This window comes from Geotrypetes seraphini, chromosome 18 (assembly GCF_902459505.1).
Source record: "Geotrypetes seraphini chromosome 18, aGeoSer1.1, whole genome shotgun sequence".
Classification (NCBI taxonomy): Eukaryota; Metazoa; Chordata; class Amphibia; order Gymnophiona; family Dermophiidae; genus Geotrypetes; species Geotrypetes seraphini.
Window position 1 is genome coordinate 4,704,013 of NC_047101.1, and position 25,522 is coordinate 4,729,534.

The window sequence follows — 25,522 nt, forward strand, 5'->3', positions numbered from 1 at the left end:
ATTCTTATGTTCTTATCTAGTGGATGGATGGCTCACCATCATCAATATTAATTGTGTATGTGTGGTTGTAATCTGCCTTGCTTAAAGGTGGAATATAAATAATAAGCTAAAACCATAACAACAGGCTGGGGTAAGAAATATCTAGGATGTGGTGTAGCCTAGGCCTGATTTTCTGTTCTTCGTTTCTACAGGTAACTTTATTTTGCCATCTACGATATGCCAATGTGTTTAAAGCCGAGTCATAAGGTCAGAATCACATTTCTCCTTCACTTGAGGTCAGAGCTGCCAACATATCTGTCATGAAACACAGGCTCACTTACACAGCCTCTAACCATCTGCTGAGACTCCGTGGACACTTTAGAAGAGTGGGCTGGGTATTACCAACTGAGATAAAGCTGCCTCCCCCCCCCCCCCCCCCCAGATCTTTCAGGAAATCTCACTCCACCCAACCACATTTAACCTTCAGGACTTTCAGATGTGATAAACCCATAGGCCAATCTGCTTGCTTTCAGAACACCCACAACCTGCAGGTTATACACTTGACGCCTTCAGCCCGACAGCTGGCAGAGTAAGTGAATGTTATTAGCTATTTATAAAGTCCCGGCAGAGTAGACGGTAGTGTACAGATAGGTGCACAGATGGATGTGAGAGTCAGATAGCATAAATGACACTCTGACACAGCAAACCCTAAACCCAGGAGATCCAGCGATAGATGGGCACATGAGTCTTTTGTCTTCCAGTCTTGAAATGAACACAGGCAGGATGGTAATGTTACTTTAACTCTGATATGATTACATTATAGACCGCACAACCTTCCAGATCGAGGCGGTTTACATAAGGAAGAGACTGTACACAAGACAGCGAATCTATAGCACAAAAACTCGGATATTGTGAAAACCACTAGTAGTTAACAACACACTTTCACAAAATGGAAAATAATAAATGGTATAACAATAAGATTACAGCACAAACCAGCAGACCAGTCTAAATGGAGGAAAAGCCTCAGACAGGGGCTCGCCCACCTCCACAATGGTGGACTAGTGGTGTTCAAGCGATCACTTCACTGGCTAAAAACCTCCTAATGCAGATGGTCCAGGCAATGTGCTGCTAGTAATTGCTCTGAAAAATTGTATGAAAAATAGAAGAAAAACAACTTACCCGATCCCGAAGAAAGGAAGATACGTTGTTTTTCTTCTATTTTTCATACAGCTACTCCAGGGATGGGTGACTCCGGTCCTCGAGGGCTAGAATCCAGTCGGGTTTTCAGGATTTCCTCAATGAATATGCATTGAAAGTAGTACATACAAATAGATCTCATGCATATTCATTGGGGAAATCCTGAAAACCCGACTGGATTTCAGCCCTCGAGGACCAGCGTTGCCCACCCCTGGACTAGTCTATAAGTAAGCACCTAAGTGCCAGTACCACCTAACAAGGGAGGGGCACATGTAAGTGGAACATGGGCAGTGGCATAGTAAGGGTGGGTGGCGCCCGAGGCAGTGGCACCCTCTGTGCCCTCCTCTCGCTCCCTCCCATTCCTGCCATGCAAACCCTCCTCACGCTCCTTGCACACCCCAATACCACACTCAAACCCTCCCTTCCCTACCCCCGCACCGCTTTAGATTTTCGCCAGTGCGAGCAGCTTCTCCAGCCTGCTGCATGCGCTGGCATTGGCTTTTCCTCTGACGTCACTTCCTGGCCCCGCGACTCGGAAATGATTTGAGAGGGAGCCAGGCCAGCATGAGTAGCTGCTTGTGCTGTTAAGATTTTAAAGAGGGGAGGGCACAAATGTGGCGGGGGTGGGAGAGGTGCTGGCGCCCCCACCAAGACGACACCTGGGGTGGTCCACCTCCCCCCTTACTACGCCACTGAACATGGGGGTTACGGGTGTGTTTACCAGGTGTGTGTGTAGCTTATAGACTATTATAATCTGTGCATGTTACTTGACACACCTGGGTGCACTACGTTACCTCTGCCCTTGATATTACGCAAGCAATCTATCCTGGAATCTTTGTGCCGTGATGGTATAGGATTGCACAGCTTTGGGGCACCTGATCAGCCTTCAACCTCCTAGAATCCATCACAGCTGGCATCAAAGTTTCAGTGACGCAGTTTGGGAGAAAACCAGACTAAGAGTGAAATGTTTGAAGAGACTCCAGATAATTAGTTGATTAAATACAAAATCTTCCAACATGTGAGATACAAAAAAAATCTTCCAACATGTGAGACACTTCATTAGCAGTCATCCCCAGCTCTCCTTTTCAAACTGGATACCGGCGATCCCTTATTTGCCATTTAATAATATAAAGAAGATATTATCATGAGAATTAGAGGATGGACTCATATCCCCCAGAACCCTAGTAATCTCCATCCTAGTCACATATCCAGACTTTGTTCACACTTCTATTTGATCCTCAACCATCCTCACCTCATTAACAGGCGAATTCAACTCTAATGTATGCAGACAATAATTATCTCTGTTCTCCCCCTAATGTCATCTGCTTATCCCCAAATTACAACATAATACTATATATCTTTGCAGAAAAATGCAGCATAAAATTGAACTAGATATTACATTTTGACTCTCTTCACTAACTCACCCTACTCCAGTCAGCTGCCCCACCAACTGGCCAGGACGGGGTGGGGAGATGATGTATGCCTCTGCTGTGTATAAATCAAAAGCTGCTAATCGACCTAGTGGTTAGAGCTACAGCCTCAACACCATGAGGTTGTGGGTTCAAGCTCCTGACTTGGCCAAGCCATGTCATCTTCCATTGCCCCAAGTAAATTGAGGAAAAATGCTTGAGCACCTGAATGTAAAAACCACTCCTGGCAACCTCCCTTGACAGGCCGTATATGAATAACCAACAAACTTTCAGTCATGCTATTGTATTGGAGCAATGAGGCAAGCAGGCCCGATTTACAAAATATTTTCCCTATAGCCAGAACGGGGAGCTGAAAGCCTCATTAAATCAGGCCCAACATTTGCTAAATGTCTCTTAAGTACCATTGTCTTATTTACAATGGCCAAGACAAGTTATCTTGCCTCATATAGACAAGATTCCCAGTAATTCACATGTTACATAGATTACGTGGATTGAGTGACCCTCATTAAAGAAATGTATCCATTGGGCAGGAATATCGTCACACTCCTTAAACTCTTCAAGGGGGCAAGGCCTTCAGCCTTGGCAAGGCCGGACATGGCACGACCTCTCTCAGGCAAAGGCCCAGGGGAGTGTGACGGTCTGCGTTTCTCACAGCATCTCCCCTCATCCAAGTAAAAGGTGACAAAACCCAACGATGTGTACTTTAATCATTTATTTGTACTGTAAGACAAAATGCAATGTGAAAGTTTACAGAAAGCTTTGTTTAAATCCATAGCACAGATACATTAAAAAAAAATATGTACAAGTATTACATAAGTGTCATGAGATAGGAACCAAAGCAGTGGGAACTCCAGGGTATAAAGCAAATGCAACTTTGTTCCTAAGATAAAATTCTAGTATCTATCACCTCGACCCCAGGTTCTCAGTAGTGATTATCCTGCCTGTTTTAAAATCCACTCCTCAGGCATGCTGCACTTTGCAATCTCTCTCCCTAGAAAGCTCAACTATCTCTAAGAATCTCTCAAGCTGCTTTGAAATACTAAAGGAATGGGTTAGTTCTTAAAACCCCCAATGAGCTGAGGCCTGTGCTGTATGTATAACGCAACCATTTATTTTTTTTTCCTCAAAACGGGACAAGACATTGCTGGAAGACATTAGGACAGGAGGCAGCCGCCTGGATTTTTAAAAAGTACCGGGGGGGGGATAGGGGGGGCTGTATTCGCTAAGGTACTTGTTTCTTCAGCGGGTCCCTGAAAACGGGACATTTCGGGGTCCCGAAGCTGTGCTTGGGGACAATGGGACAGGCTACCTAAAAACAGGATGGTCCCGTTGAAAACGGGACGATGGTCACATTCTTCCCATGCACCAGAAGGAAAGCCACAGATTGTGAGGCAGACATTTTGTTTTTTAAGACATAACTGTCCCCACTTTCTTCTCCTCTCCTAATTGAGTGCAACAGTTTCAGTTGTATACAAGTTGCAAAGCCCTGATTTGGGGGATGAACATTTAAACTCAACTTTCAGAAGTGCACCTCTCTTGAACTCTGCGATTCCCCTCAAAAGCTGCCAAAACATTCATCAGTTTGTCAAAATGGAGTGTTTCAAATCTCATCAGGAATTACAGCTCCACAAGGCTAATAGCTTTCATGTGCCCCTTTTTCTAAACATTAAAACATTTATAATTAGTCACCATCCTTGAAATAAATAATGAATTAAGCTGCAAATAACATTATGGAAATGTATCAAATTATATTAAAATGCTTCACAAAATGTTCTAGTGGCATCAATATATACAACACAGGTCATGAAAAACATTTTTAAATTATTAGAGCCAGAAGATGTGTTTTTTTTAATGAAGACAATAAATAGAAATGTACAATATTTACAAGAACAGAATACAGTAGATAAACAGGTAAACCTTCAAACTCACAGACACACGGAAGAACAGTATGAACGTACCCAAGCAATGTTCCATGAACAACAGACGGAAGAATGTGCTTTATTCAATAGATTATGACGTTGCGTCCATTTTTATTTTTTTTAGGCATGCCGAGGTGATACGTTGAATGAAACATTCAAAAGTATGTTTGGTTTCCAAAGACAGGTCAGGTCTCTAGTCAGCAATCCAGATACGGAGAAAACGTAAAAAGAAAAACCTGTGCTACATTCTAGCCTTTGGCTTGTGGAAAGGTTGCTGGTTATATACATTTGATGCGTGCGGAGCGCAGGCAAGAAGACGGTGTGTTGTGGGGAAGAATGTGGAGAAAAGAGAAGTGGGGGGAGGGGGGGCAGGTTTAGAGTATTCCACAGGCCAGTTTCAGAACAGGTAGCTGTGGCAAGTGCTTTTTTGGGCCAGGCTGTAGAAGGAAGGACATTTGCATTTTTCTTCTTAAGGCTGAAGATATAAAGACCTTGGCGCTCTCTCTCTCTTATTAGCAGAGACTGTTAAACTGTGCATGTTATGCTTTGGTACGGCTAGAGGTGCCATGTACATAATGTCTTCTAAATGCATGTCACTTGCATAACGAATCTTGAACTGGATTTGAGTCCAGGTCTTCCCAGCTGAAGGCCTGTGTTCAAACCTTTGATAGGTTATGGCTTTCCTAGATACCTGGGTATTATTCTCCGATACAGACAACCAAGAAAGCCTCTATCCCTCCCTTCCTCCACCCAACAACCAATGCTCCTGTGAAGCACAGTATACTGGGATACATAGGGAGAAAGACAAATCCTTTGGGAGCCTCACTTTAACCTGAAAATATGACAGATCTGTTCACCCTGGAAGACTTTTTAGTATTGGAAATCTATATAGAAAACTTCTAAATTTCACCACTAAAACCCTACTAAAGTTCATATAGCGTTATCACTCTAGTGGATAAAAGGTGGGTTTCATTAGGTCTTGCTCAAGTCAAAAACGCTTTGCATCTTTTTTGATCTCACTTATCAAGTCAACTACGTCTTCCAAAGAATTTATATCCTAATGAAAACTTGAGTTCAACAGTAACCGTGGAGAAAGTGATCAAAGGCAGAATGACTTCAGTGACTGCTGCAGTATTGAGCTGGCCCAGAAATGACCCCTAAAGTCCACCTCCAGCGGTATCTTTACTTTATGAATGTCGAAAGACAGATTTTGGTGCTCTCTGTATTCTGAGCTTTGAGCTAGGTAATTTGGATTCATACTCTACAAGATCTTCCATGGCTATTTAGACCACACTCTGAGCAGGTCTAACCTAGTTCCCTAAATGAACAATTTCATAGCAGTTTGCATTTAAAATCACTCCGAGATCTTTCTCTAATTAAGTGCTAGTATTACACACAGCCTTTAATTTAGAAAATAGGAAAATCAACCATTTTTCAACTGCTGTAAAAATAGACTTAGCAGACCTGCATAAAGACCATAGCTTTGTAAAAAGACCCCTTAGAGCAGGGCTGCCCAAATCCTGTCCTCGAGATTTACTGGCAGACCAGGTTTTCAGGATATCCACAATGAATATGCATGAGAGAGATTTGCGGGGGGGGGGGGGGAGAGCAATCAGACACTGGAGAATTAAGGGGCAACCTCCTCTAACCTGGGTGGTGGAGAACTGCTTAACAGGAACAATTTCCTGATCTGGCGTAAATCTCGATACTGATCTGTTAAATTCATTCCCCTTCTGAAATGGGGAATAAAAATCATTTATTAAGGCCCAAAATACACCCAGTGTGTGCCCCTTGCTAGTCGAACATTCTTTAGTTTTTCAGACTGGTATATCCCAGCTTTCTAAAACTTGCACTTAGACATTTACGCAAGATAAACATTTAAGTACCGGTGTATGCACATCTGAAATGTGGAAGGGCAAATCTGGGAACCATTTGTTGTTCTCCTTTATGTAAACCCTAAGATGAAGGGATGAACTAATCCACCCAGCTTCTCTTTCGTGCTCAAGAACGATGCAGGTAAACACACTGAAGGTGACACATAACCCTCTCTAATGGTGAATGTTTCGGAATGTTTATAGATAAGAACATGGGTTTATAGAAGAATGTTTTGGGGAACGAGAACACGTCCTTTCACCTCCGGATGTCTGGAAACTGAGCTGCTTCTTCGGCAGGATCACTGGACCCAGGTATCACTTTGTGACCCAGGCTGCCAGCTTTAACCCGAGCGTGGACGTTCTCGAGAACCTGGAGACCTCTCTCCTTGTCTTCCGTGGCCTCTCTCTCGTTCTCCAGCTGAGCGCTCGGTTCTCCATCGGTTTTGGAGGCCTTGCTCCTTTCGCCGTATCTTCTTTCAGCGATGGCTGTGGCGGCCATCATGGGCTCGCCTTGTGCGGTTGAAGTGCAGAAGCTGAGGACGTAACACAGGGTCCCCCAGTTCTGTTCACATTGGGCTTGGACGCTTTTAGTGATGGCTTCTTTAACTTCATCCCCACATGTTAGCAAAATGTTCACCAGATCTACATACGGCCTACAGGAGGACAAGAAATATGACTTAGTATTAGCTTTAGACAGGAAAATGAAATCTCTTATTCCTTTAATATAAATTGCAGTATAACTACAATAAAGTCACTCATGACAGAAATGTTACTGGCAGAGGTTTGAGTAATGCAATAGGAATGACAGAAACTGGATTACGGAGAGCACTATCTATTTAATTAACAGGGGTCTCAAAGTCCCTCCTTGAGGGCCGCAAGCCAGTTGGGTTTTCAGGATTTCCGCAATGAAAATGCATGAGATCTATGTGCATGCACTGCTTTCATTGGGGAAATCCTGAAAACCCGACTGGATTGCGGCCCTCAAGGAGGGACTTTGAGATCCCTGATTTAATGTATCTGGATTAAGTGACTTGCCCAGGGTCACAAAGAACAGTGTGGGGTTTGAACCCACAACCACGGGATGCTGTGGCTGGTAATCATAGCTGAGATTGTGATGTCATAATGCCTCATTCCACCAATGCCTAAGAGCCAACCTCATCAGTGATGTCACAATGGCTTGACTGTCCTATAATTGGCTCATATAAGAATCTCAGAATAGCCATACTGGGTCATTCCAATGATCCATCAAGCCCAATATCCTGCTTTCACAGTGGCCAGTCCAGGTCACAAGTACCTGACAGAGACCCAAAGAATAGCAACATTTCTAGAGCTGAGATTGTGATGTCATAATGTTTCATTCCACCAATAACAGCCAACCTCATTGGTGATATGACAATGGCCTGATTGTCCTGTACTTGGCTCACTTTAATTACAGATACAGTAGCAGTGATTTCAATATATAGACACTTTTTTTTTAAATTATAGGAGGAAGTGATGAAGGTTGGGCTGCTGTTAACCCTGGTCTCATTGCATAATATGGGACCTGTACTATGGCAGCACGAGTCATGGTAAAATAATCCATCTCAACGCAAGCCCACATTGATAAGCTCACTGTTGCCATTATACCATGCACAGAAATGTGGTGGGGGAAAAGAAATGTCACTGAGATGGAATTGGACGTGACTAATCAATAATTTTCACTCAGGACTGTGCAGCTGGCCCTGTTGGTGGTCCCTATTAGGGCCTTATACCGTTTTTGTGCATTATAAGTGCTTTAGAGAGCTGCTGCCATGTAAAAACCCTATGAAATGTGACATAAGGAGCAAAATTTGCATATCCCAAAGGAGAAGAGACAAGAGACCTCTGAATACCTGAAATGTATTATATTGGATTGACTGACAAGGAGCAGTGTGGGGTTTGAACCCACAGCTGCAGGGGGCCGAGGCTGGAGCTCTAACCACTAAGGCTACTCCTTCCTCCAAAAAGGTCAAGCACCTGCAAATTCACCTTCGCGGACTCACTCACTCGTGCCTCTGCTCAATTGCTGCTGAGGCTGCCTTGGGAGGCTCTGGCAGCCATTTTGTGGCGGGAGACTCCTGGTTCCCAAGGCTCACTTTCGGGTAACGCGTATCATTTCACACTTACTCATGTAGCAGCAGGTCTTTAAAATGAATCATTTCCACAATGACTTGAACATTTTCCTTGGCCGCAGAGCAGAGGTTGTGCTTCACATAGCATTCCCGCTGCAGCTGAAACACCATCTCTTTAATGGCGGGACATTTGCGGCTGATGCAGCTGAATTTATGCCTCAGCCCGTGAGCCTTGCACTTCAAAGCGTCTTTAATGAAGGATTTCCCCTACGAGAAGGAGACACAATAGAGCTCGTGTTATCGTTACTTTATATTATTTCAATTCTTGACATAGCACAACATATATGCTCTGTTTACAACTAGGTTATTTTATCAGGTACTCTGAGGACCAGATTCTCAAAAAAAGCCGCAGAAAGTTAGGCATGCCTATATCATGCCTGCTGGTGCCTAACTTAAGCATTTTAATTGGTTTTAAGTGGTATGATAATTGATTGCACCATTAAAACCAATTAAAAAAAATTAGGCACCCTCCAGGACCGACACCTGGGTCCATAGTGCCTAGTGGGTATATTAAGGGCTGCACCAGACTTCAGTGATTCTACAAGGAACCTAGGTGCTGGAAATGGAGGCCTGGAAAAGCCTGTTCTACATCTACAGTGCCTTGGGCCCTTGCTAGCTTGATTCTGTAAGCGGCAACTGTCCATGATTGACATACAGCAGGTGCTGCTTACAGAATCAGCCCCTAATTGGGTTTTTTCCTGTCCCAGCAGGCTCACAATCTAGCTATAGTACCTGGTGCAATAGAGGGTTTCATTGGCCCAGGATCACAAGGCGCTGCATTGGGATCAAACCCACAATCTCAGGATGTGGAGCTCTAACCACTAAGCCACTCCTCCACAGCGCTAACCTTGACTCTACAGCATGTGTATACAGTAGGGTATCTCAAAATCTTCTCTTTCAATGGGGAAATCTTGCTTTACAACATTTATTTGGAAGGCTTATGCTTTCAGTCTTGTCTCATTTTTACAATTAGGAAAAATTTATTTTATCCAACCTTTTACTTACATAGTTACATAGTAATAGACCAATGGCTTATCTAATCTTCTCTTCCACAATAACTATTCGTCTTTACAATCCCTTCCTCTCCCTCAGAGAGTCTCGGGTTCAAACAATTTAAGTGGGCAGGAGTGGTATGTCTTTTAAGACGGTACAGATTAGGAAGTGAAGAGCTTACGCACACGACAGAAGAGCGGGACTTGGGTGGGATTGTATGTGATGATCTTAAGGTGGCCAAACAGGTTGAAAAAGTGATGGCGAAAGCTAGAAGGATGATAGGTTGCATAGGGAGAGGTATGGCCATTTGAAAAGTACATTTAGTCCATGTACCAAAAGCTGGTCCTATTTTCTCATCTCTGTGTATTTCAGTGGGAGATTAAGTTCACAAGACATAATAGGGTATTGTAAGCATGCTTCAGTAATCTGGAGAGAAAATGAAGGAGACAAACATAATCCACACAGGTCTCTTCAAAAGTGCATTTTCTTGAACCACAGGACACATTAATCGAGGAGGTTCTGGGCATACGAGGGGGTGCTGAAACTTCCTAAATCTGATGTCATTTTGCCACTGTAGCTAAAAAGAGTGTTCATTTAGTTTTACAAAGTGCCAATTTGCAGACTCGAATGAAATAAACTACAGTAATATTCTTTTCAGCTGCGGTGGCTTTTTAGCACCCTCTGCTAAGCCTGGCCTGGGGTTTCAGAGACAGAGAATGCAAAAAATAAACAAGACCAAAGCTGAAGAAATTTAAGATGTGGCATTTCCTCAAAGAGGCAGTTTGGTGTTTCTGTAGTTAAAACCAGGATATGACTGAACTCAGAACAGCACTTGGAAAGACTTTCCATTAAAGAATGATATGGGATACATTTTTTCCTGTCTCCGCAGGGACTCAATTTCTCCATCCCATCCTCATGAGTTTTAACGGTGTGGCTGTCCCTGCCCCATTCCTGTAAGCTCTGCCTTAACCGCACAAGCCTCGAACACTTGTAATGTTAAAGTGTTTGAGGTTTGTGCAGAGGAGGACGGAGCTTAGGCATTGGTGGAATGAGGCATTATGTCATCACAATCCGAGCTCTAGAATGTTGCTACTTATGAGGACATAGCTCAGGCATTGGTGGAATGAGGCATTATGACATCACAATCTGAGCTCTAGAATGTTGCTACTTATGAGGACAGAGCTTAGGCATTGGTGGAATGAGGCATTATGTCATCACAATCCGAGCTCTAGAATGTTGCTACTTATGAGGACAGAGCTTAGGCATTGGTGGAATGAGGCATTATGACATCACAATCTGAGCTCTAGAATGTTGCTACTTAGGATTTTAAAGCGTTTGAGGCTTGTGCAGATGAGGACGGAGCTTAGGCATTGGTGGAATGAGGCATTATGACATCACAATCCGAGCTCTAGAATGTTGCTACTTATGAGGACAGAGCTTAGGCATTGGTGGAATGAGGCATTATGTCATCACAATCCGAGCTCTAGAATGTTGCTACTTATGAGGACAGAGCTTAGGCATTGGTGGAATGAGGCATTATGACATCACAATCCGAGCTCTAGAATGTTGCTACTTATGAGGACAGAGCTTAGGCATTGGTGGAATGAGGCATTATGACATCACAATCCGAACTCTAGAATGTTGCTACTTATGAGGACAGAGCTTAGGCATTGGTGGAATGAGGCATTATGACATCACAATCCAAGCTCTAGAATGTTGCTACTTATGAGGACAGAGCTCAGGCATTGGTGGAATGAGGCATTATGACATCACAATCTGAGCTCTAGAATGTTGCTACTTATGAGGACAGAGCTTAGGCATTGGTGGAATGAGGCATTATGTCATCACAATCCGAGCTCTAGAATGTTGCTACTTATGAGGACAGAGCTTAGGCATTGGTGGAATGAGGCATTATGACATCACAATCTGAGCTCTAGAATGTTGCTACTTAGGATTTTAAAGCGTTTGAGGCTTGTGCAGATGAGGACGGAGCTTAGGCATTGGTGGAATGAGGCATTATGACATCACAATCCGAGCTCTAGAATGTTGCTACTTATGAGGACAGAGCTTAGGCATTGGTGGAATGAGGCATTATGTCATCACAATCCGAGCTCTAGAATGTTGCTACTTATGAGGACAGAGCTTAGGCATTGGTGGAATGAGGCATTATGACATCACAATCCGAGCTCTAGAATGTTGCTACTTATGAGGACAGAGCTTAGGCATTGGTGGAATGAGGCATTATGACATCACAATCCAAGCTCTAGAATGTTGCTACTTATGAGGACAGAGCTCAGGCATTGGTGGAATGAGGCATTATGACATCACAATCCGAGCTCTAGAATGTTGCTACTTAGGATTTGAAAGTGTATGAGCCTTGTGCAGATGAGAACGGAGCTTTCAGGAAAGGGACAGGGACTGGAAAAGAATTTTCCGGGACAGGACAGGAAAATGAGTTCCCGCGGGGATGGGGAAAATTTGTCCCCGTGTCATTCTTTTCTCTAAATCAACCCTAGCTGTGAACAGAAGCTGAATTTGTGGAATGCTGTAAACCTCCTATCACTGATTTGCAGAGGAGACCTGGGCTACCTGACCTTTTTTTTTTTCAATGTCATTTTACCTGGGCATCAAATTTTCCAGCGTTGTGGAGAAACGTCATGCAGATCTCGTGTAAGCCTCGGATCTCACAAGAGTTGTTTTCAAAACATTCGAAAACGCCACATCCGACGTCGCCAGCATTAACCAGGCAGTGCTGTATTTCAGCTAAAACAGAGATATTCATTGCATTTAAGACATAATTCAGAGTGCTACCATCAATTCAGCCACAAGGATGTAAACTTGACTTACGCCAAAGAATTGAGCAGCTGATCTTAATTCATTAGGTGGCGAGAACGCACAAGTAACAGTGCAGGAGTGGAAGCATTTCACTTCAGGCTCTCCTGGTCTCTGCTCCACAGCCCCTTTCTGCTTTTACCCCTGATGCAACCGCACTGGGATTTCCACATTTGTCATGACTCACACGTCTGCTCCACATGGTGCTCCGTAGTCCCTCAGCCTGTTCGTACATGTGATTCTCTACAAAATTTCAAAGGCGGTGGCTGCAGTTGAGGATTCTGCCTTGCCACCTGTCCCAGATCCCGTCCCCCTGCTCCTGCTGCAGGCTGATCAGCTGCTACGCTTGCTGAGCTAAAATCACCCCAGAAAGTGTGAAGGGTGGGTGGGGGAGTCAGTCACAGTATACATTTGGGCTCTAGTTACAGGCTTAAAATAAACGCTGTATCCACACAAATCTTTCACCACCTGGAGGAGGTGGGCAGGAAAGGCATTCAGCTGCACCCGGTCAACAGGAGAGAGGTGTAGGGGAGGAAGGTGCATTAAAATGAAAAATTCAGATGCAAAAAGTTACAGAGGTAGAGCACGAACTTCGCTGTGGATGCTGGAGGCTGCCCCGTATTTAATGCCAGGCTTGGCATTTTGCAAGAGGTAGCTTCCCATATCACATGCTCTGGCCACCAACCCTGCTGCCATTCGCATGTGGTATCCCTAACGGACATTCCTGCCCTCTTTACTTAATAGCAGAAAAAAAAGATGACTTTTTATGTTATAGTTAGATTTGGGGGGGGGACAAAAAGTGCACCTCAGCAAAATAAAAGCAGAGATGAGGGGGGGGGGGGGGGTACCATTCCATCACTTTATCTGAAAGGCTGGGGAGAAGGACTTTTTCCTTTCTTTGAATCTGCCAGAAAGAGAAGTAGAATACCTTTTCCCACTGAGCCGATGCAAATGATGGCTGAGAAAATGAAAGTTATTCTCTTTGGATCTTGGCTCTATTTCATCAGATTTTCTCCCTAGTCACCTTTCCTAAAATCGAGGAGCAATGCAAGGCTAACACGTGTTTCATGGCGTGATCTAACAGCCATATTGAACCCCATGCAATAAAACAAATGCACCGACCTGAGTTTTGGGAGGACAGACGTCCCTTTTGCAGTTTGTCTCTCTCCTGGGGAACCTCGGTGACCTCCGTCCCCCCGGCCCACTCCGAGCTGGCCAGCACCAGAGCCAGGGCAATGAGTTTGCCGAGCACTTCTGCCCTCATCGTCCTGGCTGAAGGGGCTTTTCTGGGCCCCCCCTCCCGAGGCAGCAGCAGTGCCCGATCCAAGCGACAGTGAGACAAGGACCAGAGATGCCCGGACAAAAAAAGCTTCGCTGTCACATGAATGAAGGACGCGGGCGGGGAGGGGGGGGGGTGTCCTGAGCGCCGACCAATCGGAGGCGCCGAGGCGCTGGGCGGGCGGGGCTTCTTCGAACTACTGCCGCGGAGAGGGCGTGGCCGCGGCGAGAGCACGTGCTGTTGGGCAGGGAAAAGGCTAGGACGCGCAATGCCACCCAGGGGCGCCTTGTTCTTAGCCGGGGCTGGGCGCACGGCGCTCAAGAGCAAACTGAGAAAATGAAGAGGATGAAGGCTTTCTTAAATAAGCCCCAACCACTGAAAACATGTGTTTCTGTGGCTAATTTCAGAAAGCCTTCATCTTGGACGTCAACTCTCCACAAGCCTTATTGATTCAAAGGAAATGGATCCAATATCTGTGTTATACTGCACTCCTGGTATTTATATACCACCTATCAAGATTATCATTCTAAGCGGTTTTACAATCAGGTACTCAAGCATTTTCCCTCTCAATCTCTCTGGTTTCTCCCTTATTGGGTCAGAACTACTAAGGCTTTCTGCTCTTGAGTCCCACCTGCACATTTCCCGTTAAAAAACACCCCAAACCATCGCTTTAAAATAAAAGCCTTGCGAATTGTAACAGAAATGCAGAGAAGAATTTCTCCAAGGCAGAAAAGGGCCCAGTGATTGAATGCATTATCCAGCAGGTGCAGAAAAGGTGAGGCAGCAGCCAGTGGCTAAGAATTGGGGGTGGGGGCAACTCCAGCCCTCCAGTCGGGTTTTCAGGATTTCCCCAGTGAATATGCATTGAAAGCAGTGCATGCAAACAGATCTCATGCATGTTCATTGGGGAAATCCTGAAAACGACTGGATTCCGGCCCTTGAGGACCGGACTTGCCCACCCCTGCAGCCTAGACCCATGCTGAAAATGCATACCATGGTTGTTCTTACTGTTGTGTTTATTTTTGCTTAATAAAATAGATTTGAACATAAAGACTTTTCCCAAAAAATGTAGGTCACCCCTTTTCAGTCGAAACTCACGGTGAATTCCTTCAGGTACAGTAGATATTTCCATGTCCCTAGTTTGTACCTGAGTTAATGCAGGATTAAGTGACTTGCCAAAGGGGCCAGTAGGATCTTCCCTGGTTCTTAGCCAGCTGCTCTAACCATTTAAATTGTTTTTAGAATATTTTTCCAATCATGAGACATGGAGGGCAAAGGAGAAATTGGGCTTATTGTAAACTAAGTAAAACCTTCAACCTTTGGCAAGTTGAATCTGCCATTTCAAAAACAGACATTTTCATGCTTAAAAATGCATCCACTGGCTGGCTCAGGCCCATAACAAAAGAAGAGAAGTCTCTGCACTTAGCCCTAAAGTCATCTCAAAATAACTCTAGTATAATAGCTCACTGGACTCAGAACCTCTAGCTTTGTATATTTACTAGTGCTGCATCTTGATGGATTGCTTTGCTCCAGTAGCAGCATTTCAGATCGTGGAAACATTTAAGAGAATTTGAAGCTTAAGATGTCAGATCCACGTGGACACTTGCATTTGCAAACCGGGAAAGATCTTTTGCAAATGTGCAGTAAGGCTTTTTGCTAGCTCAAGCTTGGCGTTAAAGTCCTGCCTGGGAGGGGAGTGAAAACACTTGTAATCTCAGGCTGATGTTTCATCACCCACCTGAGAAGCCAGGCTGAAGCACCCCACTGTGTGCTGGGAGCCGCTTCATCTTCCATCTTCTTCCGCCCCTTGACGCTGTCTGCCCTCAGACTCTCATGCACTGGAACCACTTCCTGCCAGGGCTTCTGCAAGAGGTAGTTGGTACTCCAGGCACAGCCAGCTTAACCGTTGGGCGAATTTAGGGGCAGAGGGTGGAAGACTGAAGGTGAATTCTTAAAAGGGGTAAATTCTCAAAAAGTCACTAAAGATTTGGGCAATTTGTACTCAATTCTATAAATGGCACAATTTTATGCTGAATTTTTCAATAAATGGTGTTCAGAGTTGGTGCTGTGTATAAAACAGCATTTGGTGCCGTGCAAAAGATTTAAACCAAGTAAAAGCTAGTGCAAAACTCTCATCTGCCACCTGGACGCCCAGTCTTCCAATTTCCTAAGGTCCGCCTGCAATTTTTCACAAGCCGCATGTGTTTTAACAACTTTGAACAGTTTAGTGTCATCTGCAAATTTAATCACCTCACTCGTCGTTCCAATTTCCAGATCATTTAGAAATAAGTTAAATAGCACCGGTCCCAGTACAGACCCCTGTGGCACTCCACTGTTTACTTTCCTTCACTGATAAAAATGACCATTTAACCCTACCCTCTGTTTTCTATCCAATAACCAATTCCTAATCCACAACTGAACTTTGCTTCTTATCCCATCACTCTTTAATTTTCTCAGGAGCCTCTCATGAGAAACTTTCTGAAAATCTAGATACACTACATCAACCAGCTCACTTTTATTCATTTATGTATTAACACCTTCAAAGAAGTCAAGCAAATTGGTGAGGCATGATCTCCCTCGGCTGAACCCATGCTGACTCTGTCTCATTAAATCATGTTTGCCTACATGTTCCACAATTTTATTTTTTATAATTGTTTACACCATTTTGCCCGGTACTGAAAAGAGGCTTACTGGTCTGCAATTTCCCGGATCTCCCCTGGAACCCTTTTTAAAAATCGGCATAACATTGGCCAACTTCCAATCTTCAGGTACTATAGACGATTTTAGCAACAGGTTACAGATCACTAACATCAGGTCAGCAATTTCATGTTTCTTTTAGTACCATCCGGTCCAGGTGATTTGTCACTTTTTAATTTGTCGATTTGGCTTAGTACATCTTCCAGATTCACCGAGATTTCTTTCAGCTGCTCCACGTCATCACCCTTGAAAACCACTTCCGGTTTAGGTATATCTCTTACATCTTCTTCCTTAAAGACTGAAGCAAAGAATTCGTTCAGTCTCTCTGCTATGGCCTTATCCTCCCCGAGCGACCCTTTTACTCCTTGATCATCCAATGGATTCCTTCACAGGTTTCTGCTTCTGCTGTACCTTAAAAAAAAATTGTTATTTTGCCTCTTTGGCAAGTTCCTCTTCATATTCTTTCCTTATCAATGCTTTGCATCTAACTTGCCAGTGCTTGTGTCTCTTCTTATTTCCTTCATTCGGATCCTTTTTCCATTCTTTAAAGCACAGGTGTCAAAGTCGGTCCTCGAGGGCCGGAATCCAGTCGGGTTTTCAGGATTTCCCCAATGAATATGCATGAGATCTATGTGCATGCACTGCTTTCAATGCATATTCATTGGGGAAATCCTGAAAACCCGACTGGATTACGGCCCTCGAGGAGGGACTTTGACACCCCTGCTTTAAAGGATGTTTTTTTGGCTCTAATAGCCTCTTTCACTTCACCTTTTAACCACGCCGGCTCTCGATTCCTCTTCTTTCTGGCTCTTATTGATGGAATGAGGCATGAAGACGTCACAATCTCAGCTCTGGTTACCGGAGACTGAAACTCTTCACACTACGAAGGGGTGCTGAAAAGTTCTCAGCCCAACCAAAAAGAGAATGAGGTGGATATGGTTCAATCAATGATCTGAAACAATATCAAAACATAGAATTTAGTTTTGGCAAAATAATGCTCAGAACGTAGGAAGTCGGTCGCTTGGACTGAAAACTTTTCAGCATTCCCTCATAGAGGTTCTGAATATTGGTCCTCAGGAGACCACAGTCCCTTCTGCTAAAGAGCTTATGCATTACGCCTGCCTGCAGTGACTGCCAAAAATGCAGTGAGTAAATAAAGGGAAAAGATGTTCCTAATGACTATTCAACTAGTTATATTTCTAAGGTGCTGTAAGCTTTATGGCTTCCATAAAACAGATAACACGCAGCAGACTGGAAAGAACCAACTTATGCTCGGAACATCTTGGTTCAGAGAAAGTATGCAGTGAATCAGGCACCTTTTTTAACTAACCTCTATCGGAACCAGATGTCTTCTGTTCTGAATTCCAAATAATTTGCCAGACTATGTAATGTAATGTAATGTAATGTAATTTATTTCTTATATACCGCTACATCCGTTAGCTATGTGAGCTTAATGTTAATATACGTACGGGTTTAGAAGGATTGAGGCAGCGCAAATCAGACCCAGCTTTCTGCGACTGCTCCAGGATTGCAACCTATGGATATGAGAAGATGTCAGAGCCACGGCTGTGCAAATGAAGATGCACTTTGTGTGGTACTCAAGTGAATTAAGTGGTTGTGTTGATTGTACACCGATATATTCTCTCTCTCTACCAATATTCGGATGGCAGAATACCATTCTGTTGATGCGTGGTCCTAGAGGAACTTAATAAATTACTTTTTAATCTATGTAATTTCATAAGACAAGTAAAATTATACAAATCTTTGAATCATCAGACAAATGTATCTAAGAATGGGCGAATAAGAGCCAACTGGATGATCCGATAGCTTCAAAAGATCCTGGTTACTTCAGTTCCTTAAATGGCCACTATTGAACAACACTTAAGAAAAGGCTGCTCCATGGGCAGCGGGTTGGGGTGCCCTAAGATTTGTCTTCTCATTTACATCTGAAACGAATGAAATGATAATGCAATATACAGATCGACTGTGAATGACAATAGCTCTGTCCTAGGCAGTGATAAGAGAAATGTCACTATCTGTCATTTTTCATCACTACCCACCAGCCCTATGCCCATTTCTCCTTCTATCACCCATCTCCAGCACCATGCCACATCTCTCCCTCCATCACTACGACCAACATTCCTCCCCCTTGCATCCCCTTCAATCTGTCCCTCTGTTCCCTCTTCACAACCATATCTAACATTTTTCCCTCTTATCCTTCTATTCCTCATGTATCTCTATCTCACGCCTCTCTCTCTCTATGTCCAGATAGCGCATTTGCAAACCATTACACATGCGCAAATCATCGCACATGTGCACACTGTCCAGGAAACAGTACTACCTCTTTACAAGTCATGTGCCCTCTTTAGGAATACTGTGTTTCCCCGAAAATAAGCCCAGGTCTTATATTAATTTTGGCTCAAAAAAACACATTAGGGCTTATTTTTAGGGGCTGTCTTATTTTTTTTTTCATGTACATCAATCATCTCTCCCTTCCTCTCCTCCACCCCAATTCTTCCTCTTTACTTTCTCCCCCTCCCCCATGTGCAGCATCTTTCCTCCCCTCTCACCCATCCCCTTTTGCAGCATTTTTCTATCCCTCCCTCTCATCCCCCTGTGCAGCAGAAACCCACCGACCCTCCCACTGTGAGACTGACATATCGTACCTCCGAGGCATCCAAAAACAGCAGCAGTGGTAGCGCTCTGAACGGGCTGCGTTGCGGACTTCCCCGCTGGGGCCTTCCCTCTGCCGCATTACTGCTAAATTATGTGATAACCAGAACAGAGCAACCTATGCACTCATACATTGCCTGTTGGATAGTTCATCCACGAGATCATAAACTTGGGTGCGCCATTGCAAGATTGCACCATCGAAGAACAATGTGCCGTAGTGCCCTCCAAGGAAATGTTAACCTTCTTTTGGGACGTGAAGGGACCTATTCTGGTGCATGGGCAAACAGTGAGCAGTGAAAATTACTATGCACTGCTGTGAAATGAACTTAAACCTGCAATTCGCAGCAAAAGAAGAGGAACGTTGCCCAAAACGGTCTTGCTGCACCAGGAGCAACAGAATGGACAGTGCAACTGCTTGGGTTTGAACATCTTCCACATCTTCCTTACAGCCTTGTAATTATCACATCTTTGATCCACCGAAGGACATGCTGGAAGGTCGCAGATTCCCCTCTGATGGTGAAGTAAAGGAAGCAGAGCTCACCGAGCTTTGGGAGCCGCCAAAACATTTCTTGCGCCATTTCGCATGGGGACTATGTGGAAAAGTGATACGTTCAGTTGCTCACAGTTACTTTTATTAAAGCCATTAAAAGTATTTTGCTTTTATGTTTGAATTTGATTGCTCGGTTTTCTGAACCTGAGCTTAAGGCTTATTTTTAGGGGCTGTCTTATTTTTTTTTTCATGTACATCAATCATCTCTCCCTTCCTCCCCTCAAACCCATCCCCTTTTGCAGCATTTTTCTATCCCTCCCTCTCATCCCCCTGTGCAGCAGAACCCCACCGACCCTCCCACTGTGAGATCAGGTACAGAGATCTTAGAATGTAAGATCATATCTGAACATATCACACCAATTTTGCAGGAGTTATCCCGGTTGCCTATCAATGTGTGCGTTGAGTTTAAAGGCTGATGTAGGACGATTGCCCTGTTGTTTTGCGATCGTTACTACATATCTACCAACCGACTCGTACGCTGCGGTCTGTGGATAAGATGTGCTCAGAAGCGTCTTCGCTCAATACGGTGAGGTTGACCATGTTGACGGTGCAGGGTTTGATTTGTTGGAAGGCGCTGCCAATGGAAGTAAGGCAAACCTCAAGCATTCTTCAGTGTCGGAAGATGTTAAAAAAAAACTTTACTGTTTGAATGCGCTTTTGCGAGATGAGACTGAATATTGAAATTTGTCATTATTTGCCTTTTCAAGTTTTATCTATTACATTTTGAAGTTTGATTTTTTTTTTTTTAGTGTTTGCATGATGATGGTGTATGTTATTTTGTGTTATGTTTTTAAATTACATTCTTTATGTGATATTATGTATGTTGATTGTTACCCGCTAGAATTGTCAGATATGCAGGATATAAATTTTGAAATACATAAATCTGAGTCAGTGGAAGGTGGAATGATATTGCCAAGGTTACGGAGTATCAATAGGATAGAGAGGATTTGAACTCTGATTCTCATGGTTCTCATCCTGCAGCTCTAACCATGTTGGAGATGGGTTGGAGGTGTTAGTTGCTAACAGAATGTGTTAACCATTAGTAACTAATCCAATTAGTCTGATTTCCTCTTCTTTTTCATGAGGAGGCAAGCAGTGAAATCTACAGGGAAAATTCTATAAGATAGGTGCGTTAATTAGATAACTGAAAAAAAAAAATTAACTGGGGCCTATCTTAGACGGGATTCTACACAAGATAGGCACCTATCACATAGTGTTTAGCAGGGCCTAACTCCAAAGTAGATGTGTTTAGGAGTGGAGGACTTAGGCGCCTATAATGTAGGCCTTTAAAACCCTCTCCTATATGACAGGTGTATTTCTACTATTCCATAAGACCCGTCAGTGTCTTTCTCATCCCACTAACTTTAACCGCTAACTAGCTATTCCCTTTATCTAAGTGGAAAAATAGCCTCAGACTTAGAGCATCTCCACCAATAGGTGTTATATTCCACTTTTATGGTCGCTCTTAGTTGTAATCATTGGCTTTTAACCACCAGCCACCCGTATTAAATTTATTTGTTTTTATTTATTTCTACTTTTTAAACTTTTTTTTATATATCTTTTTAAATCGTTTTCTAAATTCCTTTTCCAGCTTTCTTCTTTTCTTCCTTTGCCTTAAAAATACCAGTCTCTTAATACATTGTGATTCTTTTTCTTCTCGGGTAGGCTCGGTCCACTTTATCATCATTCGTTCAAATAGTCAGGTCTTATAATCTTTCATACGAGAAATCCTTGCTGAAAAAACATATGTTTCTAGACTTTAAGTGTCATCCAAATTTGCCATCAGTACTTATCTGACATATTCAATTTTCAGGTAGCGACCAGTCCTGGCCGCTTCCCTACAGATAATCAGCCATCACTGTGTGCCCAAGTTTTAAGTTAGGTGTGATTCTGTAAAGTGTGCTTTACAAGAGATAAGTGCTTATCTTTTTAGATGCCAATTACAGAATTTTCCCCTTGGTGTTTATGGCAACTGAATGCTCCTTGTAGTGTATCCCCCCCCCCCCAAAAAAAAATCTAATTATATAAAAATGCTGGCAATTATTAACAAAAATGTTGACAATAATTAACAGGCAAACAACTAGTAAAGGAACAGGCTACTTTAAATACCTTTAAATATAAAAAGGTATTTAAAGTAGCCTGTTCCTTTACTAGTTGTTTGCCTATTCAGATATTTTGGGAACAAATCTTTTTTTGAAATTTTTCCCCAGTTGTATATATTGGACAATAATTAACAAACACAAACCAAGTAAAAGGACCGGCGTTCCACAGACAAAATCGAAATCTGAACACACAAAGGGGATGTCCGGGAAATATTGTTTATTCAAATGATCAGATTCAAAGATCAAATAAAAGCAACCTCAGAGTTTATTTAGGTCCAAAATGTGTCACTGATGATAAATGCTCACAAAAGTTAGGCTCGGTCCATGTTTCGGCAATTGCTCGGCCTTCCTCAGGGGACCTAAGGTGGATGACACAAATTACATGGCACCTAATACCTCTGACAAACTTTTGAGACGATTGGTAATCGGAGCCAACTTTCCGAATCATCTATGTGACTATAACCTTTTTTTCATAGCTTTACTCAAATATGCTGCCTTCAGAATCCATTTGACGGGTCATCATCACCTTTTGCTAAACTAATAAGCCTCCATGTCTCACTCTGGCTCTCTTTTTCTAAGTCCACTTCAGCCTAGGACTCTAAATACTCCGACACTCATAGGAATACTGTGAGCATCAAAACATTTAGCACTCCAGGCCACTAGAAACCTCTATCATGGCTTAGTAAAAAGGGGGAGGGGGGTTTAATTGACAACAAAGCTGGAGATCAATTTTAGTACATAAAAAAAGAAGTGGAATATGAAAATGACAGAAAATTGGGATTCTGAATGTGATGATTTGGAAGAATTTTTCCAGTTTGGTTTTCTAAACGTAGGAAACTGATAATCTGTATTGTACGTCTCTTTATCTGGTATCACGTTGATCTGATTTTCAAGGGGACTTTGAAAAGATCTGACATCAAGAATTGACTCGGGGTGCAGAATCAGGTGCATCTTATATGTTTATAACAAATGCCAGTTTCCCATGATTGGAGTCTGGAACGACTTGTTCCCAGGAGACCAGGTTTTTCCTTTTAAAAGTCAGCAAAAGAAAATTACAAGGTGATACCTTTTTATTGGATTAACTGAATCCAGGTCTTAAATATCATTTGGAACTTTCATTCCCTTTAGGTCAGAACAAAATGAACAGATCAAGATTCATTTTGTTCCAACCTATTGAAGACAGTAGAGTTCTGGAAAGCTAGTCAAGGAATTGGATTGTTAGGCCAATAAAAATGTACCACTTAATAATGTTATGTGACCTTTTATTGCTACAAATTCAAGTGGTCTACTATTTTATTCTTTAAGTAAAATGCCACCAGCTGTTGAATTCTGGTTGCCAAATTGGCTTTTATCGTAGTCCATAATTATCGGAACATTCGTTGTTTTTAGTTTTCCAATAGAATTCTTCATTGCAAGAGCAAAACCAAAAGACAACCTATGTAAAGAAACGGCTCTACATTAGAGAGTTGCACGGGGACAGAAATCCCACCTGTCCCCACCAAAGTCCAACCCATCCCCGTGAGGAATCCCACCCGTCCCCGCCAAAGTCCAACCCATCCCCGTGAGGAATCCCACCTGTCCCCGCCAAAGTCCAACCCATCCCCGTGAGGAATCCCACCTGTCCCCGCCAAAGTCCAACCCATCCCCGTGAGGAATCCCACCTGTCCCCGCCAAAGTCCAACCCATCCCCGCCAAAGTCCAACCCATCCCCGTGAGGAATCCCACCCGTCCCCGCCAAAGTCCAACCCATCCCCGTGAGGAATCCCACCCATCCCCGCGAGGAATCCCTCCATCCTCATCCATCCCCGTCGTCCCCGTGCAGCTCTCTACTCTACATTTTCTTCAGTTTATTTTGGTGGACCACAACCTTAATACATTCCCAGGACAACAAAAACTCAAGACCTCTACAAAAAGGATGGAATCCATTTAATGGCCTCATAACTGTACTGAGCTTTGATGGCAGTTTCAGAGGTTGGGAAGTACGAGCAATGGTGGACAAACTTCTACTGTCTGGGTCCTGTACAGATCAGGATCAAGGCTGGAGCGGGCTTCGACCACAAATCAACTACAGTAAAACTGTGGATTGCAAGTAACATTTGATTCAATTTTAACTTGATCTACAAGCAATGTCTTGCAATACAAGTACTTATAGTATACACACATCACAACTGAGTCGATGGTTCTTCTCTCTCTGACGCTGCAAGAGTGCAGTGACTGTTCTAAACGAGCATAGTCTTGCAATATGAGTACATATGATATACATGCATCACATCATCACAACTGAGCCGATGGTTCTCTCTCTGATGCTGTGAGAGCGTAGTGACTGTTCTAAACGAGCGAGGTCTTGCAATACAGGTACATATAGTATTTTGTATTAAAGTTTTTGGGTTGTGGAACGAATCGTCTGAGTTTCCATGATTTCTTATGGGGGAAATTTGCTTTGATATATGAGTGCTTTGGATTACAAGCAAGCTTCTGGAACGAATTATGCTCGCAACCCAAGGTTTTACTGTAGTTAGGAAGTAGGATCGATGCTGGGCAGATTGAGTATACCAAAGTTTAATCAAGAAGAAGTGGAACCAGTGCAGAGGCTCGATTCAGCTCTGACCACCTTGCTTGGTACTTTCTGTGCTACTTCTAATAATTCCTCAGTGCTTCCTTTTCAGTAGTGGTTGAACTATAACCCCACATGCAGCTCGTTAGATATACTGTATTCATGAATCCGGGTGTTCTGAGTTCCTCTAGGAGAATTGAATAAATAAATAAAGTGAGTTTGTAGATTTGAAGATGGCCTGAATTTAACACACACCTATTGAAAAAACCCCCAACCCCCATTCACAGCTTTATCTGCTGAGTCAGGAAACGATTGTGAACAGATTGCAATTTCCAAAAGGCTGACACACAATTAGGATATTTTTATTTATCAATCACTCAGATCAGATCAAAAAGGTAGGTTTTGAGCCACAACAATCTCCGATCAAGAAAGAAGGACTGAGCCTCCTCCTGAAAAAACACCCCTAAAATGTCCAAAAGCAAAGTGGCTGTTACTCGAGCTCCTGCAAATATGTGAAGTGAAGGATTTACGACCTGGCCCCTTCCCCCTCCCTTGATTCTGCCTTCTTCAGACTGGGAGGGAGGGGCGAAAGCCCGGGAACATTCCAGCAGGAGCCACGCCCCTTAGGGACCACCGCCCCTGGATTCCACCAATTAGTGGCAGGAGCTGCTCCGCGTCCCCCACACAATGGCACTTTATTCCCGGGAAAAGAAGCTCGTGCCCCTGGAGACGGGAGTTGTCATTTCGGTCCCCAAACAGGAAAGAGCACCCCCCCTCCCTTTGGAGCTGCACAAAATTCACCCCAGAGCAGTGCAAGAAATGTCTGTCTTTCCTTTTTTTTTATTTTACTGTCAGTGAATGCAAAATCTGATCGGTTATTTATTTATTTTTTTTTAATTTCAGATTTTGTAGCTATGAACACACAATTCTAGTGTCTCATGGCAGGACTAGCTGATCTATTTGCAAATGAAATAACCAGATTCGTTTTTCAAGATATGCACTAGTACTGGACGATGTCGCCTTTTTTAAAATTTATTTTTAAATATAAGTCATCTAACAAAAGAAAGAGATTGATTGAATGAATGCATTATAATAACTGCAAAGAGGAAACGGATCTGAAGATTCCCAGCAAAAACGATAAGCAACGCATCTGGCGTTATTTACAACTTACCCTGAGCTAATCTAAGAAGGGATGTTTGTTTTAGGCACAGAGATTGAGAAAAAGTCTTGAGAAACCAGGCTTCCTTGAGAAAGAATTTCAATAACACTTAATGCAGACTCACGAGCCCATAA

The 25,522-nt window shown here is 43.3% G+C and overlaps 1 protein-coding gene across 1 annotated transcript; it reads right to left on the minus strand.

Moving 5' to 3' along the window:
- Nucleotides 1-3,303: 3,303 nt before the first annotated feature.
- On the minus strand, nucleotides 3,304-13,732 carry STC2 (stanniocalcin 2). Its single transcript, XM_033927715.1, has 4 exons — nucleotides 13,497-13,732; nucleotides 12,163-12,305; nucleotides 8,545-8,756; nucleotides 3,304-7,052 (listed from the first exon to the last, which is right to left on the minus strand). Exons 1-4 carry the CDS (start codon nucleotides 13,636-13,638, stop codon nucleotides 6,656-6,658), a joined length of 894 nt encoding a protein of 297 aa, XP_033783606.1. The 5' UTR covers nucleotides 13,639-13,732; the 3' UTR covers nucleotides 3,304-6,655.
- Nucleotides 13,733-25,522: the final 11,790 nt, after the last annotated feature.

What these genes read in the sequence shown, in the direction of transcription:
- STC2 (XM_033927715.1), bottom strand. Translation starts at nt 13,638, where the DNA reads ATGAGGGCAGAAGTGCTCGGCAAACTCATTGCCCTGGCTCTGGTGCTG. An exon ending in CTGGAAAATTTGATGCCCAG is followed by an intron (nt 8,757 to 12,162) that starts GTAAAATGACAT and finishes TCCTTCTCGTAG; the next exon opens with GGGAAATCCTTCATTAAAGA. An exon ending in AAAGACCTGCTGCTACATGA is followed by an intron (nt 7,053 to 8,544) that starts GTAAGTGTGAAA and finishes GTCCTCCTGTAG; the next exon opens with GCCGTATGTAGATCTGGTGA.